Here is a 17,829-nt window from a genome sequence, read left to right as displayed (position 1 = left end):
GAGGATTCATTCTGGAGCGAGACATGTTGTCAAGATGTGACGATGAGATTTGTGGACGTGGAATGGGAAGGTCAAAGTAGATGAAAGTGTGCGATTGATCTATGCATGGAGGAAGATTGAAGAAATGAAATGTGGGAGCAAACATGAATTTATAGCCTGCAAAAAGCTCCTGATTTCTGAGGTACCTACTATCACAATTTCTTCTACCTTTGAGGATCTTTGTCATTGCAAAAATCACAGCAGTTCTGTGAGGTCTGGTCGTGAAAGCCTGCATGAGAGACTTTGAGCACAAATTCTACGTACCAGTATGTATAGAAGGTAACCTGCCTGGAAAGGGAATAAAGAAGAAGATAAATATTGACTTATATTCACATATCGTGATAATAGTAGGAAAGCAATCTGAATGTCTTCACATGTTGGGTACTGTAAGAGACTCGCAGCGTAGAAATATAACATCTCGGGCTCTCCAAAGAGTGTAGATACGCAAAGGCGCAGTCGCTCCGAGCATCCATATCTCATTCATACAGACGAATAGATGTCTTTATAATATCGTAAAGCAAGATTAAACGACGCTTCCCGATATCAAACTATAGAGAGAATGATTAAGAGAGACAAATTCCAGAGTACGTTCTTGTCGGTATATCCGAAATGATAAATTTTATCGTCCTTTTAACCCGTGGGCAATTTCCATTAAATTCCATAAACTCATTATTCTTCTAGAAATACAACCCCAAGAAACTACCATTACTTCAAAAGAAGCGTCGTTATACAATTATACAACATACCTCTCCTCATCCAACACCGTCCTCTCCCCCCAACTCTCCTCCACCCACCGCGCCCTCACCAACCGAGGCATCCTCCTCCTCTCGCTAAGCCTCCGCCTCAACTTGTCCCCCACATCCCCAACCTCCATAGGATCATCCCCCAGCACGACAATATGCGTAACACTCTGGTCCTCCAGATCCTGGCTGCACGAACCGCCCCCGTACCGGATAAATCGCTCCCACTTGTCTTTTACACTCTCCATTGCCCCGTCCGCGAGGTAAAACAGCACTCTGCATTGGGAAAACATGAAGTTTCGCAAAGTCGTAAAGTCTTTCCCGTGCTGTTCCAGTTGATCCAAAAACAGCGTCTTATCAAATGACTCTGTGTCCTCGAGCTTGGGCATGTTTCGGAGTACCTCTCGTAGCTCGTCCACAGAGGTATCTCGGGCGTAGCTGTCGCCCAATGGATCTGTATTCAGAGAAGCACTGTCGATCAAGCCATCCGTGGCATGAAACAAATGTCTTTCCTCGTACGGCAGTAAAAATCCTCCATTAGGCTGATCCAAGCAGTCTTTGATCCATATAGGCCGAATAATATCAACGTCCCCCTCTTTCATGAGACTGGCAACCTTGACCACTTTCTTATCTCCTATGAGAACCATCTTGGTCCCCGCAGCAGCCCTTTGCGAGATGGAGCCCCCGTTTTCTTTAATGATCGATTCCAACTGCGCCTTTGTCTTCTTATATGGCTTCAACGACTCGGATAGCACGCAAAACTCCAGTCTTTCAAACAGCTTTGACTTTGCTCCTTCGAATTCAGGGGGCGCCGCATCATCGCCCGCAATGACAAGCTCCTTCTTTATCCGTTTTGGATTCTTCCTTCTGCGATCCTCCACAGTCATCTCCATTTGCTTCAACTCGGTCTCCACTCTCTGTTTAAGCTCTTGAAACTCTTCTAGAGACAACGCCGTGTCCCAGCTGCGGTCGAGCCGTAGTCTTCGAAATCGAGGGAACCGCAGCGTAAAGCCCCGAGCAAACTGGTCCGAAGGGCCAACGCTGGCCGCTTTTACAGAGACAACGACAGAGTCTTTCGGTCGAATCCACATATCGGGTCGTTCATACTGCTTGGCATCGCCGCCACCCAGCTCCACGTACTCTGATGGCGGGTTTTTAGGATCCCACTCCATCCATTTGCCGTCGGTGCGATGCCGTATCTCAGCATAATCCTCGGTTCGAAAGCCACCGCCGACTTTGAAGAAGCTAAAGCACTTTTCCGGGTTGGCGCCAGCCTGAATATGGTTCTGCGTCACACGAAGACCACACAGGAAGCTAGATAAGAATCCTCCTCGCTTTCCGGAGCCGTAGTAGCCACCAATAATGACACAATCGAGAGACTCGCCGAATTCGGACATGTATTCTGGCTTCACCTTCAGCCAGTCGTCGTTGCGGCTGTTGAGGCGATACATGGATCGAGGGTTCTTTAATACGAGGCCTTCTGATGCATTCGCGACCACTTCTCTTAGAAGCGGCTCAATAGCATCGGCTGAAGTGGCGCGTGTATACTCGTGAACTTCTAGCCGTCGATGTACCGACTTGACTGCCTTGCTCAAAGCATTCCGTCGGTCGCGCAGAGTGTACTGTGTAAGCTGCTTGTCGTTCAGATACAGTATGTCAAAGACTCGAAATAAGGGACGGTGGCCGGCTGCGTTCGATTCGGACTTGTTGCTCTGCTCTGCAAGGGCGGCCGTCTTCAGAGTACCAAAAGGGACAATCTTGTCCACTGCCATGTCCCAAGTAATCATCTCGCCGTCTAGAATCAGATTTCGCACACCAGATGCAAATGCATTTTTAAGATGCCTCGTCAAGCTAGAGTTTTCATCCAGCAGGCCATTACCGTATAGGTACGTGTAATCCTTGGCCTTTCTCGACCAGAAGCAGAATCTTCGTCCACCAGGGTGGTCGGCATCCTCAACCATGTGCATCTGCATACGTTCGCCGTCTAATTTTTCTTCTATCCAGAATTCAGGGTCATCTTCCGTGGGTCGAAGGAGTTCAATCATCTTTTGGAACGACGCTGGCATTTGGAATTGAGCAAGCTGCGGCTGGAGGCACTGCATCGGCGCGATACCAGCATCATCCTGTTCAAGCCTGAATTCGGGATCGTAGAGTTCCCAGCATACGCGCCTCAGACTTGAAGACACACTGAAGAGAGTTTCACCATCGGGGTGCCATAAGTACAGGAAGGTCTTTTCCGTAGCACCGACTTTCATTTGTTTCAGGATGATACGAATGAGCCACATAAGCTCCTCGGCATTCATGCGATTGTAGAAAGTCTCAAAGATGCGCAGATTCTCAGCTTCTCCAGCCGACGCAGCCAGTCTATCCAACTCGTGGTTGACTTCTGCAACGGTCATGTTGCCCACCTGGGTGCGCATTGGGCGTTTTGAGATGACTTCAAAACATCGACCGGCAAAATCGCCAGCTAGACGTGCTCCTGTGGTTTGGCCAGGCAGCTTCCAGTGTAGAAGATTGTAGCCATCTTCCGAGTTTTTGTCAATCTTCATCAGCTTCACCAGGAGCTTGCCTATGGCATTCTCCTTCAGCCCATAGGCGCCGCGATCGCGATCCTTGTCTGGCAGGATGAGACGCAGAGCAGGATAAAAATCATCGCCAACTTCTTTTCTCCATCTCGTGATGAACCGCTCAACAATATGCCGTCTCTGTTCCTGTGGCGACAGTTTGGTCAGTCCGTGGGGACCCTTTTTGCTGGCTGGGCCGGAAGCGCTTGGCGGCTGCTTCTTGTTTTCATTTAGCGGATTGAACAGGTCCTTGAAGAGCTCTGAGAATCTCAGCGTCTTGGAATGATTCTTGGGCTTGTGAGGATACCTAAACGAGAGTTAATCATGTTCTTCAAAAATGATGTGATCAACAGCGTACTTTGCAGCCAATTCCTCTTCTGTCAAGCCAGTGGTTCCATACTGCAGGTCTTCTTCTCTCAGAGCGTCCTCATCTGGAGTCTTTGGCTCTTCGGCTTTCCATTTGCTCATTGTCGCCTATGTTTGAGTGTCAATTGTATGTATATCAGCTGCGAAATCGGAAAATCACAGCTAGCAAGATTACAAGAGCAAAGGCAAAGATGCGAATCTGCAGACAAGTCGCGACTCGATCAAGCTTAAATAACATGGAATACAGGCCTCAGCAGCTACAGTGAAGCAATTAGAGCTGCAGGCAATTGTGGGTCTCGCGGCTGCTGCCTGCATCAGCCACATTCTAGCTTATGTAAGGCTAGCTCTTTTATTTCCAGATTCAGAGCTTTATGTTTGGCATTTCGGGTGAGAGCCATGCAGCGCATTGGAGCCCCTTCATTTTCTCATGTTTTTAAAGCTTTGTAGATAAAATGACACTAGAACAACTTCAAGCGATAAAGACACACATCATATGAGGTTTTTCTTAATATATCAATTGAGCCATATTAAATAAGCATCACGTTGTACACTGATGCCAAGAATTGCAAAGGGTATCTCAACATCTCAACCATCTCCTTCTGCCGCCAGCCATCATTACATCAAGATAGATATCCGCCTTTCTTTTCCAACCCAGACCCAAAAACATGGGCACTCTATTCAAATAACAGCAGCCTCATCCCCTCGCCCTCCTCTTCGCCTTCGCCTTGCTCTTCCTGCGATTACTCTTCACCCGCTGCCGCTGCACAACACGCACAAACCAAGAAGATATCATTTCACGCATCAAGATGAGAATCGTAGCAAGAGCCGTCGGGACCGCACACGCCCAGCTATTTTTCAGTTCTTTGTCAGCTTTTCATGCTGTGAAAAGGGGGAGTCCATGAAAACTTACAAGTACCATATCCCATGATCAACATCCGGAAACTTCTCCGCCGGGAAATTCTGCCCAAAATATCCAGTAATAAACGTCAGCGGCAGGAAAATAATAGTCACAGTCGTCAGCTGCTTCATGCTCTCGTTCTGGTTCGCCGAGATGGTGTTGAAGATGAGATTGATCAAATTCTCGCTCGACTGCTTGCACTGCTGCAGCGCCTCAGTGATGATGATGCAGTGATCCAGCACGTCGCCCAAGTACGTATGCGTCATGGGCGTGACGATGACACCACTCGCTGGGTTCTCGAGCTCTTTGATGGCCTCTTCATGGGAGAAATTCGTCTTGTGATCGCGCAGGACGTTGACGAGGTTATCAATGGGATTGAGAAATCGCAGCATCTTGTTAATCTCGCTGATGCAGATATAAAGGCTCTTGCACTGCTTGATGCTGGGCGAGGTCAAGACGTCGAGCTCCAAATCACCCAAGACGTCATTGTACACGGCCGTCAGGGGAATAGCCAAGTCGATAATAGCATCAATAATAGCCTGCACAACGAGCGAGGCGTCGCACGACTCGCGGAGGATAGTGCCCGGGTTGCTCAGACGCGTGACAATAGGTCGCTCGACATCACCGGCGGAGACCTCGAAAAAGGAGATGACGGTGTTGTCGGCCGTGAGGAAGATGGAGACTTGTTCAGCAGAAACGGCGAGGTTGAGCGGCGTAAGGATGGAGTTTGCTTCCATGTAGTCGGTGCGCGTCTCGTTGCCAGAGGCATGGTACCGCTGCAGAGTGCGAACCATGGACGTTTCCTGCAGCTCGAGGCTCTCTGATAGTTCCGTCAGGCACTTTGTAGTGATGCGCTTCTCCGGATCAATAGGCGGGCTGGGGTTCTTGAGCTTGTCGAGCTTGTCGTCGTTGCGGCTGCCGAACCCGCGGAAGAAGTTCTTGACCTTGGTGGCCGACTTTCTTGATCGTATGCTGCTCGAGTCGGAGGAGCTGTCGTCGTCGTCCACCAGATGGACCAGCTTCTGGAGCGTCATGATGATGAAGGCGTGGTTTGGATACCTGTCAAGAATTCCCTGTTAGCATCTCTTTTCCTCTTTTTCTAGGCTTCAGAGCTTTTCTGAGACTCACCAATCAGCCTTGGTCCTGTTCCTGATATTCATGATATCCTCCAACGCAAGCTTATGCAGTCCTTTATGCGCTCCCACCGCCTGAATCACATCCCAACTCAAGCCATTGACATTAATCCACCGACACTTGGCCCACTTCTCCTTCGGCTGCGTCAAAAACGTGATAAACGACTCATTATCAAAATGTCTCTTAACCATTCTATCCTTTGAAAAATCCACCACCGTAATCTGGCAGTCCGCGCTCAGCTGCGGCATCGAGGCATGTCCTCCATCCGGTAAATTAGGATCAAACCCCGGCTCAGAGCCCGGTTCCCATCCCGGCCGCTCCGTGTACGTGGCATCGAAGTCGAAGTCGTCTGTGTCGTCAATGGCCCTAAAGGTCGCGGCGCGGGTGCTTCGTCGGCGGCGCAGCGGCGAAAAGGGCTCGCGGTGGACGGCCGTGTCTGAGCGCGAGAGGCGGCGGATGGCGGGCGACGGCGAGGGCGACGTGTTTTCGGTGTCGATGTTGAGGCCGTACGAGACTCGTTTGAAGGCTGGCGGGCTCTCGGTGGGAGGACTGACGATGGGGGGCCCGATTTCCTGGATGGAATCCATCGTGGGCGAATGGACAGAGGTTGAAGACACCATGATGGCTAGACTTGTCGCATCAAAGAAATCGCGCTCTATCTCGCGTTCTAATCTATATCAGTGTCGCTACCGTGTATGATATGGTAATGCTGGCGCCTTTCAGGGGAGCGCAAAGGATGGTGGCATCGAAATGTCACTGCGTCGCTTCGGCCTGCAAAACGAGTCTCGTTCCATCCAGTCTATGCGCGCTCAAGGACAAAGCAGCAGTCGCAAATCGCAAGCACAGAAGGGAAAAAAATCAGAGATTAAAAAAGAGATTGTAAGAATAAGAATCACAACATTTTCGCGAGTTAGTGCCGTGTCACCATCTTATCAGCAAAGATGACCAACCCCAGGTATTATTAGCATCGTATGTCGGTTGGATTTTGGTGGCTCACAAGCGATAGCCCCTAGACTAAAGCCAAGCCGGGCTCTAAGCCAATCTGTCTTAGGGCATACATGACGTTATTAAAGGCGACGATCCCAGTTGCGTGGATCAATAGCGACTCAAAATTCATGACTTCATCTTTACAATTGGCTTGTGATGACTCGGCACGACTCTGCCCTTTTTTTTGCTTGATAATATATTTACATCGTTATCGTGGAATAGGTATGTATATCTCGTCATGATCAACAATGGCGGAATATTTAAGAAGAAGACAAGCTCTAGTAGTACAATGAATAAAACCCCCTTTTAGCGTCTCATCAAAAATTTAAATTCCATCCCCTGCATTTAATGAAACAACTTGCTTCAGCGCCATGCTACTATCTACAGTATGTGTGCTCTTACACAATCTCCGCCAGCTGGAAGACTTGGTCCTTCTGGTTGTCGCAGTTTGCGGCCTCCACTCTGTCAGCACCAGCGATGAGGCACGTCTGGTTGGTGGCCGAGGCAGGAGTGAGAATGATGTTGGTGTCGCCGTTCTTGAAGGGGAACAGCTGCGAAGTGGTAGTCTTGCCGCCTATGGTTAAAATATGATTAGCTTCTTATTCGAAGAAATGAATAAATGAGTTGTCAAAACTTACTTCCGTCAGCGCGTCCACCGCAAGCAAACATAATCACCTGGTCATTTGCCGCTCGTCGAGGGTCAAAGTTGACGCAGCCGTTGGTAAGGACGCTGACAATCAGCGCCTCGCCAGCAGTGCCGTCGTTGTGAACACCCTTGGTGACAATGTCGAACTTCTGGCTCTGGTCCTCCTGGTTGCAGGCAACCATCGCGATGGGAATGAGGTTCTCGCGGAAATCACCGGCCGTGGGATTGACAGACAAGCATCGGCCATCGGCGGCTCGGACGTTGACGCTCTGGACGGGTCGCTCCGCAGTCGTGTCAAAGGGGTTGGCTTCAGCAGCAGCAGTGGGGTTCAGAGTGCCACCAGCGCCAGAGACAGGCACGGGAGTCGTGGGGTTTCCAGTGATGGCGGGCTGAGAGACGGCGGCAGCAGTCGTCTGAGAGCTACCTACACCAGCATTGTTGGCAACGCCAGCACTGGTAACAGCGGCAGCGGTGGCGGAAGCTGACTCCTGACCGGCGGTAACAGTAACAACCTCAGAGACAGTGACGATCTTGGGAGCAGAGCACTGAGCATTGTCGTCACCTCCGGGAGCAGCGCCGGTGGCAGCACTGGCAGCACCGCTAGTTGTGGCAGCGGCAGCGGCAGTGGTTGAGGCAGCAGCCTGAGCTGGGGTAGTGGCGGTAATGGTCGATCCGGTGATTAGGCCGGAGGAGTGGGCAGCCTGGAGAGACGAGGAGATGCTGGAGGCCTGCGCAACGGGGCAGACGGTGGTGGCCAGGACGACGGTGTCGGTGACAACGACGGTGGTCTTGGCCGACTCGGGTAGGCTGGCGATGGCCGTCTGGTTGGAGCGAGCCGGGCAGTTGGTGACGGTGGGAGCACAGCTGATGACGGTGTGGACCGAGGTCGCGAGGACGGTCAGCGTCGTGGCGGCAGCGGCATCAGCGGCATCAGTCACAGCAGCGACGCTCGTCACAGCGGCTGAAGTGGCAGAAGCTGAAGTAGCAGAGGCTTGAGTCTCAGCAGCCGTGGAGCCGGCCGCAGCTGAGGTGGCAACGGCAGAGGTAGCAGCGGCAGAAGCGGTGTTGTTGCTGCTGCTGCCAGAGTCTCCGGCAGAGCCACCAATGGTGAACTTTTGCGTAGCATCGCTGGCACTGCAGTCGGCAATGTCAACCAAGTTGCCCTTGGGGACAAGGCACTTGGTGGCGTCGTTCTCAGGCGTAAGGCTCAGAGGGCCATTGCCGCCAGTAAAGGCAAACAGCTGCGAGTTGGTGACTGATCCGCCTCCATCAGCCCGTCCACCGCACGAGAAGAGAAGAACCTGGTTTCCAACTGCTCGTCGCGGGTCAAAGTTAAAGCAGGCCTGTGTAAGCGTGCTCACAATCAGAGCCTCGCCCTTTTGGTCGTTGTGAACGCCGGAAGTGATGACGTCCCAGCCCTGGCCCTGAGCGCTGCCACAGTCGGTGATCTGGATGGGCGTCAGGTTGGCTCGGAAGTCGCCGGAGAGAGGGTCGACGCTCAGACATTTGCCGTCCGAAGTCTTGATCTGGACGTTGGAAAAGGCACGGGTGGCCGTGGCGTCTCGCTGATGGGCCTCGGCGGTGGCGGCCGGGTCGAGGGACGCAACCTCTCGGCGGCTGATGGGGCCGGCAGCTGCGAGAGCCGCAACAAGTAGAGTGAGAGTAGCCTTGGAATACATCTTTCTGGCTCAGTAACGAGTAGTTGTATAATAAAGAATGAGTTCCGAGTGGATTAAAAACGGCGAAAAGAGAGAAACAGAAACAAGATGTTTTCAAAAAAGGGAATGGAAATGAAATCTGCACAGCAGATGACCTCGTCAAAGGCACGAATTGAAAAGAGCGAAAGCAAGGAAAAAAGAAAGAAAGGAGCGAGCACTGCACGCAAAAAGTGAAGCTATTCAGAGCAACTACCAGAAACTTGAGAGAATCCCCCACGAGACCGTGGCATCCCGTCATCAGTATATATACGCCCCTAGCGAAGAGGCGCGAACCGCGAGCAATGCAAGCAATCGTCCATTTTCCCCTGTCGGCTAGATCCGAGCCAGGGACCAGCTGCTCGTTCTATCTCGTCCCCTTCATTTCCCGCCTCGGTCTTTTGTCTCCTGATGGCGCAGAGCAGCCCGTTTCGTTTTGTCAAAACAAGCAGCAAACAGCCCCGTCCCCGCACGCCTGCTCAGCGACTAAGTAGGCCGTCGACCAGGAACGTCCTACGCGAGCGGTTTCAGCACGGCCTTCTAGCCAACCATGGCGGAACCAATTCGAGACGAACACAGGGGGTTGCTGTTTTAGGTGTTTTGGAAGCGCATGGGTGGTAGAGCCGAGCAGTAAATCCGGAGCCAGCCGTGGTAGCGATTAGGGGAGCACAAACGCCACTAAACCTCCGCTGGAGATGGCCCTGCTTAGTCGCCCGAGGCTTTTAGCGCCCATTGTTTAAAACGCCCTCAAAAGCCACTTGGCGATTAGCCGCCGAGGGGTCCAGACGTCAGTGCTTCGATGACCATTCGTTGTTCTTGATGAAGACAAAAGGAGTCGATGTGGCTTAAGAGCCGCCGTAAGACCATCACATCAGTATGCCGAGTTCCCGATGGCTTGCATATGCGCTGGAGTCCTTCTATGCGAGTGCTTGGCGACTCAACTCCGTCCATCAGTTTCAAACTCTCAGCCATGCTTAATTCGTAGCTAAAAACCGTGTGGGCTGCATAGCCGCGGCACATGGAAACGAAATTGCTCCTCTTTATTGTTATTGGAAGACGTTCAGATCTGGGATCCCGCATGGCGTCGTGAAATGAGCCCCTTGCCGTCGCATATAGATTAACGCGGAGGCTCAAAGCATCCTGGCCAACTGAAACAAGTCAGTCGCTTGACGTCTCAAGGGTCTTGGCTAGCAAAAGCACTTACATAGACTCATATTAGTAAGTCGAAGGCGTATTACCAAATACCGCTTCCAAGCAGCAATCATGCTCCGTAAAACGCGCCAAGAGGAGAATAGAGCCGCAAGTTAACCCCACCAAGTCATCTCACCCTTTGTTTTGCTCTAGCAAGCTTGATCTTTTGTAGCTCTTCGATAGCATTTATCATGTATCCGTAGTATCGTTACTCTTGATTCTGCGGCTGTCAATAGTACTCTGGCCACTCGTCCATCCTCTGCTCAGACGGACAGTCATTGACCCAAAATCGGTCGCAAAAAGCCGCCCTCGGCACCAGGATGGTGTTATGCCACCATGGATCGCACTCGTCGGGCATGTAAAACGGCAGCTGGCCTAGCCCTTCGCCCTGCCAAGCCTCTGGATCGTTGATGCGGTGGATCTCGGCCATGATCTGGGAACAGGAGGTGTGACAGGTGATGGACCCATAGCAGCCGCAGTGGTATAAGATTATGATGTAAGTGCACATTGTCAACGCTGCGAGCTTTTGAGGTCGTGTCGGTGCCTTGTCCAATAGCTTATTGTCTTTAATATGGCTGCTAGGGGCTTCAAGCTGCTCTTCTGTCTCAGTCTCTGTCCATGGCGTTTATATAATGCTTCATGTAGGGCATGAGCCGGGCGATTGCACCACGAACCGTGCCATTGCCTGCAAACTCGATATCAGCCAGCACATAAAACACCCGACAGTCGGGCTTATTCTCGATGTAACCACAAAAACGGTGAATACCACCGCGTGGTGGCCTAACATGCTGCAGTCGAATGCTTCAAACACGGCCAAGTTGAAAAATGATATATAAGCCTTGTAGCTTGACCATCATCTGTGGTATCCATTCTCTGAGCACAGATACAGCTGTCAGAAGGTGAAAACGCCCTTTAACCAGGCTAAGGCGTGGCATTTGCTTGTGATGAGCCGATCTCAGGCCCGAGAAGGCTGTTGAACAAATGTGTCTCTCTTCTCACAGGCTGTCGCACGCGGCTTGTTTTTGTCTCCTTCTTCCCGCGGGACGCCACACAGGGCGCCCCGGCATCTTGCACAGGCCTCTGAAATGGCATGTTTGCACTACTCGGTTGCTCTGAAAGCGCGGGAAATAAGCAGAGCCAGAGTGGCAGGTAACATTTGTACGCCATCAGGGACGATGTCATTGGGGGAGACGGGTATAGATAAAGAGATGCTAGCAGTGAATCAGAGACGAAGCTTGATATTGTGTGTGCATGATAGACAGCAAATGGGAGATGACTAAAGCGAGTAGGCGGTGATGGGAGGTTTCTTATCGATACATGTGACCTGAACGCTGCTCTATCACATAACTCTCGTCTAACATTCAATTTGCCCATGCAGGTCGCCAACAACCTCACCATTGTGCGAAAAATGCCTCTCTCTCGCTTCATTCGAACTCCAGCTTGCCTCCATCCCGCATGTTGGCGTAGCATCAACAATCCCCACCAGCTCCGGATTCCGACCTCCCCACAAAATGCGCCGCCGACAGGCCATTCTAAGCACTGTGAGATCTGATCGGACCGTCGCTCACCAACCAGCCGACGAAGAAAGACGAATTATTGGCTCCAGCTGCTTTGCTCCCGCAGCTTATTACCTATCCTCGATCCTCTCGGCGTCAATGTCTCGCAGAATCATTCTCAGGATTTGCCGTCATCGCATTTCAATGCCTCTAGTCAACGCCTCCTCTCAGTCACCTGCGGCACCAACCAACCACCGACATCACGGGACGGCCTACTCCTGTCTTAGACCGCTGCGGAGAATATTCCTCGACAGCCTCCCTGATATAACTGGCCCTATGATGCAACTCCCGACGCAACAGGCACGCGACCACCGACTGTCTTGGGCCAGCCGCAGCGCCCCACCGCACCGATCTAGGGCCTAGATGCAACTTTATAGGGCTTACAGCCGCTAGCTACCCGCTACAGCGGTGGCCTGTGACGCAGGAGGCAGCAGGCACTTATCAGTGTCTGATTAGCCTTGTGACTCTAAACTTGATCGCATCACCGCTTCTGCTCAGGCCCAGCAACCAGAGCAGAGCAGAGCAGCTCAGATCAGTGCAGTAGAGCTGGACAAAATGGTAGGTCTCAGAAGACTCAACTCTATTCACACACTCAATCTACAGTTCCAAAAGCTAACATGGGCAAAATCAAGTCGTCCGAGCGCAGTCCTCTCCTATCCAGCGGCGGCGAGTCCAGCGAGACTCCCCCGCAAAAGACAGGCATTCGCTCCTCACGCGTCCGCGAGATCATCTTCTTTGTCTGGGGCCTCGTTGCCACGGCCGCTTTCGTCGTCGCTGCCGTCTGGATCCAACATGCCTCACAAACCCATCACAACGACAACAGTGTCGCTGCCAAGCGCAACCTGGTCTTCATGGTCTCGGACGGCATGGGACCAGCCTCTCTCGCCTTGACCAGAGGCTACCGGCAATACATTCACAACCTCCCCGTAAATGACACCCTTACCTTGGACAAGCACTTCTGGGGTACCAGCCGCACGCGCTCCACCAACTCCTTGGTGACCGACAGCGCTGCTGGCGCGACCGCCTTCTCCTGCGGCCTCAAGAGCTACAACGGTGCCATCTCGGTCCTCCCCGACTCCCAACCATGCGGATCGGTCATGGAGGCGGCAAAGAGGGCGGGATACACAACCGGACTCGTCGTCACCACCGACATCACAGATGCTACGCCCGCCTGCTTCGCCAGCCACGTCCTGAGGCGTGAAATGCAAGACTCCATCGCGCTTCAAGAGGTTGGAGAGGGTGTTCTAGGCCGCTCTGTCGATCTTATGCTCGGTGGTGGTCGCTGCCATTTCCTTCCCAACACCACAGAGGGTGGGTGCCGTGCAGACGGCGTTGATGTCACACGCTTGGCTCAAGAGAAGCACGGCTGGAACTACGCCAACGATCGCCAAGGCTTTGATGCCCTCGATGGCGGCAACAAGGTCAACCTCCCCTTCCTCGGCCTCTTTGCTGAGAGAGACGTGCCCTTTGAAATCGACAGACAAAAGCAAAACGACGTGTACCCCAGCCTGAGCGAGATGGCCACCGCCGCCCTGCGAGCCCTCGAAAAGGCAACCAAGCACTCCGACAAGGGCTTCTTCCTCATGATTGAGGGAAGCCGTGTCGACCACGCCGGCCACAACAACGACCCTGCTGCTCAGGTCCGCGAGGTGCTCGAATACGACAAGACCTTCAAAGCTGTCGTTGACTTCATTGCCAACAGCAAGACCGAGACCGTCCTTGTGTCTACCAGTGACCACGAAACCGGCGGTCTCGCCACGGCCATCCAGGAACCCGGTCATCTGCCAGTATACAACTGGTACCCCCGCGCTCTTGCCAACGCTTCTTCATCCACCGAATTCCTCGCAGCCAAGCTTCGTGTCCACGCAGCAACCTCGTCATCCTCCAAAGCCGATCTCAAGAAGTGGATCAACAAGGAGCTCGTCGTTCCTGGCCTCGGTATCTCCAACGCCTCCGACGACGAGCTCTCGGCCCTGGCAGACCACGCCGAAGCCTCGCTCGAGATCTTTTCCGCCATGATTTCTCTCCGCGCCCACATCGGCTGGAGCACTCACGGCCACACCGCTGTGGACGTCAACATTTACTCTTCTGGCGGCCCTGGCGCTGATAAGATCCGTGGCAACGTCGAAAACACAGACGTGGGACGCTACTTGCGCCACTATTTGGACGTTGACGTCGAGGATATCACCAAGGAGCTGAGAGAGAAGACGGCGAAGCTTGCGGCAGATATGCCTGCTGGGGAGATGGGCATTGACGCACCATACCATACATTGGAGGTGGTGGAAGCTTAAGAACGCGATTATTTAATCTAAATGTGGTTTTTCGGTTTTTGTTGTATACATGTTGAGACGTTGATTATTTAGACGCTGGCATATTTGTTCATTTAGATTGCGATTTCGCAACTGGCATAGCAATCGGTATTAGTACACAGACACAGACAGAGTTTTGTTATTTTTCGCTGCTTTCAAGTATCTTTTAGATAGAAAGAAAGAGACTGCGACTTGTTTTTCTTTCCATCTTAATATATTGAACACAAACGCAGCAAAGGATATCATATGTCTCTCCACTATAATCCACTCAACGCCTAGAAAAAGAAATCATCATTAGAAGCCAGTTTTTGCCCTTTCTTGTTGAAAGTAGAAATTTCCATCAATGCCATCTCATGTCATGTTATTTTGCCCGCAAGTGCCCATACCGTTGTCCATCTAAAATCCTATCCCATATTCCTCCAATGTCCATAGCTAGCACGAGAAAAGGGGGTTAAACCCAAGTCGAAAAAATCCGAAAGAATAAAGAAAGTATGTGCGAGGGAATAGTGAAACTCAATTCTCAACAGGTCTCCCCTCGAGGTCATACCGCATATACAACTTATCCAAAAAATGTGAGTGCCGTATCCCGTTTGGCCTCGCCGTCTTAAACGCCTCAATGGCATCTGCCAGCGCAAAGCCGCACTTCTCGACAAGATAGCAGACGACAAAGTATCCCGAGCGATTATACCCGTAATGGCAGTGCACGCCCACGACGCATTGCTCAGGGTCAGTCCAGCCTTCCGCTGCGGCGCGCTCACGCTGAGCTTCGCGGATGGAATCGACCAGCTTGATGAACTGGTCTACGGTTTCGCCCTCCGGGGGGATCTTGGACACGGTGGGGAATTTGTGGTAGTGGATGCCGCGGCGCTCCAGGCCGCGCGGGTCGTAGACGGGCTGGTCTTTGGAAATGTCAATCACGTCTTTGATGGCGTGGCCCCATTTCTCGGCGAAGACGGCCGGGCAGTGCACGTCGTCGGCCTCGCGGAGGGTCTTGATGACGCGGAAGATGGGTTTGTTGCTGGGACCGATGGGCTCCGAGACGGGCTTGACGCCCTGCCACTTGAGGAGATTCTTGACGTCCCATTTACCCTCACGGGAGAGGTGCTGGAGCTGCCAGGCGAGCGAGAGGCGCTGGGTGATGTGGTCGGCGAGGAAGTCGGACACGAGGCCGGCGAGGGCACGGACTGTGCGTGGGGAGTAGAGGAGTGTGTGGTTTGCTGCTGCGCCGGTGAGGATGATGGATCGTACGGCGCGAAGAGGATGTTGTGACTGAGGGGGCAGGTCTGGCGGATACTCGACGGGAGTGGAAGGGCTGTTGGGATCGCTGTCTTCGGCGTCTTCGGCGGAAAGGCCGTCAACGATGGCATCAGCAACATCAAGCTGTGTTGAGCCGTTTACCGACGCGGGCGAGTCCAGCTCCGACGCGGTTGGGATTTGAGTCTCGTCATGCGCCATGGAATCGTCAAGTGAGTGGAAGGCCTTGACGATCTTGTCTACCTCCTTTGGCGGCGTTACATTATCCTTTTCGCCGCCAATCAGAAAGACGGGAATATCCAAGCCTGCCCATGCCTCAGGACCGGGAATGCCACCAACGGGCTTCCCATTCTCGAATCGAGCCGGCAAGGCGCCGTATGCCATCCGTCTCCATACCGGCGTCCGACTCTGCTGATTATAACGGTACTGCATGAGCTTCAGCTCCTCCGGCGCGCCCTCTCCCACGAAGCGCGCAACGCTGGCGCTGTTAGGTCCTCCTCTGCCATCCCACATGCGCCACAGATTGAAGATCCAGCCAGGAATCCAAAAGAGCCGCTTGACCAGCTTTGCCTTTGATTCCTCCATCGGCCCAGACACGGGACAGATGGCAACCAGCCCAACAACGTGCTTGGCGAGAGACGTCTTGTGCGGCAACTTGGGGTTCGCCAGGCCCGCCGACAAAATGGTCCCCATGCTATGCGCAATCAAGACCACGCCCTGGCCGTGCTCCTTGTCGCGATGGTCCTCAATCACCACCTCCAGCAGCTCCATCAGCGCCTCCGAAGTATACGCCTCCCATTGCGTCGGCGCAAACTTGGACCGCCCGCCTCCAGGCCAGTCAATGGCCAGACACGGCGCCAGATCAATCAAGCTCCTCAGCAGCGGGTGGAATTGCGCAACCGAGCCGCCCAAGCCCGGGACGCACACCAGCAGCGGCAGCGGCGCGGGCTTCTTGGGCAGCTGGTCGGCCTTGACGTGCTGGCGGAAGAAGACGCGGATCTCGGGGTACTCGAAGCGGCTCGTCTTGTAAGACTTGAGCTGGGAATGATCGCGAAGCAGCGCTGGGTCGGTGGCGTGGGCGTCTGTGGAGAGAGACTCCGGCGCCGAAGCTGTGCTTTGCGCAGTCTTTGCCATTGGCGCGATTGAGTGTTTGCGGTTCAATTGGTGTTTTTTTGTTTCTTCTTCTTGCTTGGTCGGGTATTCGCGATGGTGACGTCGTGTTGTCGCTGCTAATTATTATTCGACCTCCACAAGCCAAAAACAGAACACGATTTGTTCTAGAACAAAGGCAAGTTCAATGCCAGGAACAGCGCTCCACCCTCTTATACCGCGATGCGCAAACCGCTTAAAAGGAACAAAGAAAAGAAAAGGAAGAAGGAAAACAAAGAATCCTAGCGCGAGTCGCAAGGTCGCTGCCAAACAAACCGGGACGAGAAGCTCGCCTACAACGGCAAACCAACGGACAAAAAAAGAGCCGTGTGAAACAGAAATGCTCCCGCTCAGCAAGAAATCGGATGACGCAGCTGCAGGTTTGAATAGATTCTCGGGTATTGTAAGTGGTTTAATTCGAATTGAGAAATGAAAATTGGTACAAGAGAACCTTGATAGGTTTCTTCTCAAAACAAGAAAAAAAACAGGGTGAGTCACGCAAAATCCGCTTTAAGGCAAAGATTTACACGACAAGAATGAAGAAAGAAGATGGGCAGTTCCAAGTCGCCAAGCAATTGACTGGCCAAGATGATGCATTGCCGTAAAAGAAAGTAAAAAAGAAAGAAGTGTCCACCGCTGTCGGAGGATTTTCTTATCTCTACTTGACCTTTTTTGCCAAGGACGGGTTTGGAATTAAAGAAAAAAGCTAAAGCAAGGCGGATTTGGGGGATTTGCGTTAGTGGCCAACCGATTGTCACGGGCTCTAGAGGAAGCTTGCCATTGCGCGAAAGAGGATTGTTTTCTAGTGAGGCCGCGCTAAAAGGATTTGGCCTTGTTTGGGTGTGGCTTACCCTGAAACTATGACAACATACGCGCATGTGATTGTGAATTCGGTAGGGGAAGAGCTGCAATTGGTCTGGATATTGTAGACATAAGTTGATATTGTTAGAATATTTTGATATTTTGGAAGAATTACAGAGAGAGGTGGATGTTTAGAACATTGTAGTGGCATCGTTAAATGTGTGCCTCAATAGATAGCACAAGCTAAGATTCGCAGAAATGCCAAGAGTCTCAATTACCGCAGCATATTCCCAGATACATATGGATTGATTTGTTATAATCGTTTCAACTGGATTTTCAATAAAATAAAAGAGCAACGAGGTCCTAGTAATAGCATAGAAGTGTAGTTTATCAGTCACTCAACCATTATTCATCAACATAGCCTCATTACTATAGCTGCAAGTGATATACAAGTCAAAGACCATCGTAGCCAGCAGCCTTTCTCCAAATCCAGTCCATCAT

General features: G+C 52.2%; 2 protein-coding genes across 2 annotated transcripts; one reads left to right on the top strand and one right to left on the bottom strand.

The window, feature by feature from the left end:
* Window positions 1-772: 772 nt before the first annotated feature.
* On the bottom strand, window positions 773-6,361 carry TGAM01_v207383 (DNA ligase 4; the record flags this gene model as incomplete). Its single annotated transcript, XM_018807538.1, has 5 exons — window positions 773-3,650; window positions 3,702-3,817; window positions 4,485-4,557; window positions 4,620-5,666; window positions 5,736-6,361. The coding sequence occupies 5 exons, from the start codon at window positions 6,359-6,361 to the stop codon at window positions 773-775; spliced, it is 4,740 nt and encodes a 1,579-aa protein (XP_018659182.1).
* A 6,071-nt stretch (window positions 6,362-12,432) lies between these two features.
* TGAM01_v207384 (repressible alkaline phosphatase precursor) lies at window positions 12,433-14,106 on the top strand (the record flags this gene model as incomplete). The annotated part of the gene is made up of 1 exon (XM_018807539.2): window positions 12,433-14,106. The coding sequence occupies one exon, from the start codon at window positions 12,433-12,435 to the stop codon at window positions 14,104-14,106; it is 1,674 nt and encodes a 557-aa protein (XP_018659183.2).
* Between the last annotated feature and the right edge of the window lie 3,723 nt (window positions 14,107-17,829).

This window comes from Trichoderma gamsii, assembly GCF_001481775.2.
Source record: "Trichoderma gamsii strain T6085 chromosome Unknown Scaffold_27.2, whole genome shotgun sequence".
Taxonomy (NCBI): Eukaryota; Fungi; Ascomycota; class Sordariomycetes; order Hypocreales; family Hypocreaceae; genus Trichoderma; species Trichoderma gamsii.
Note: the sequence above shows the minus strand (reverse complement) of the source record. Positions and strands in the feature narration are given on the sequence as shown.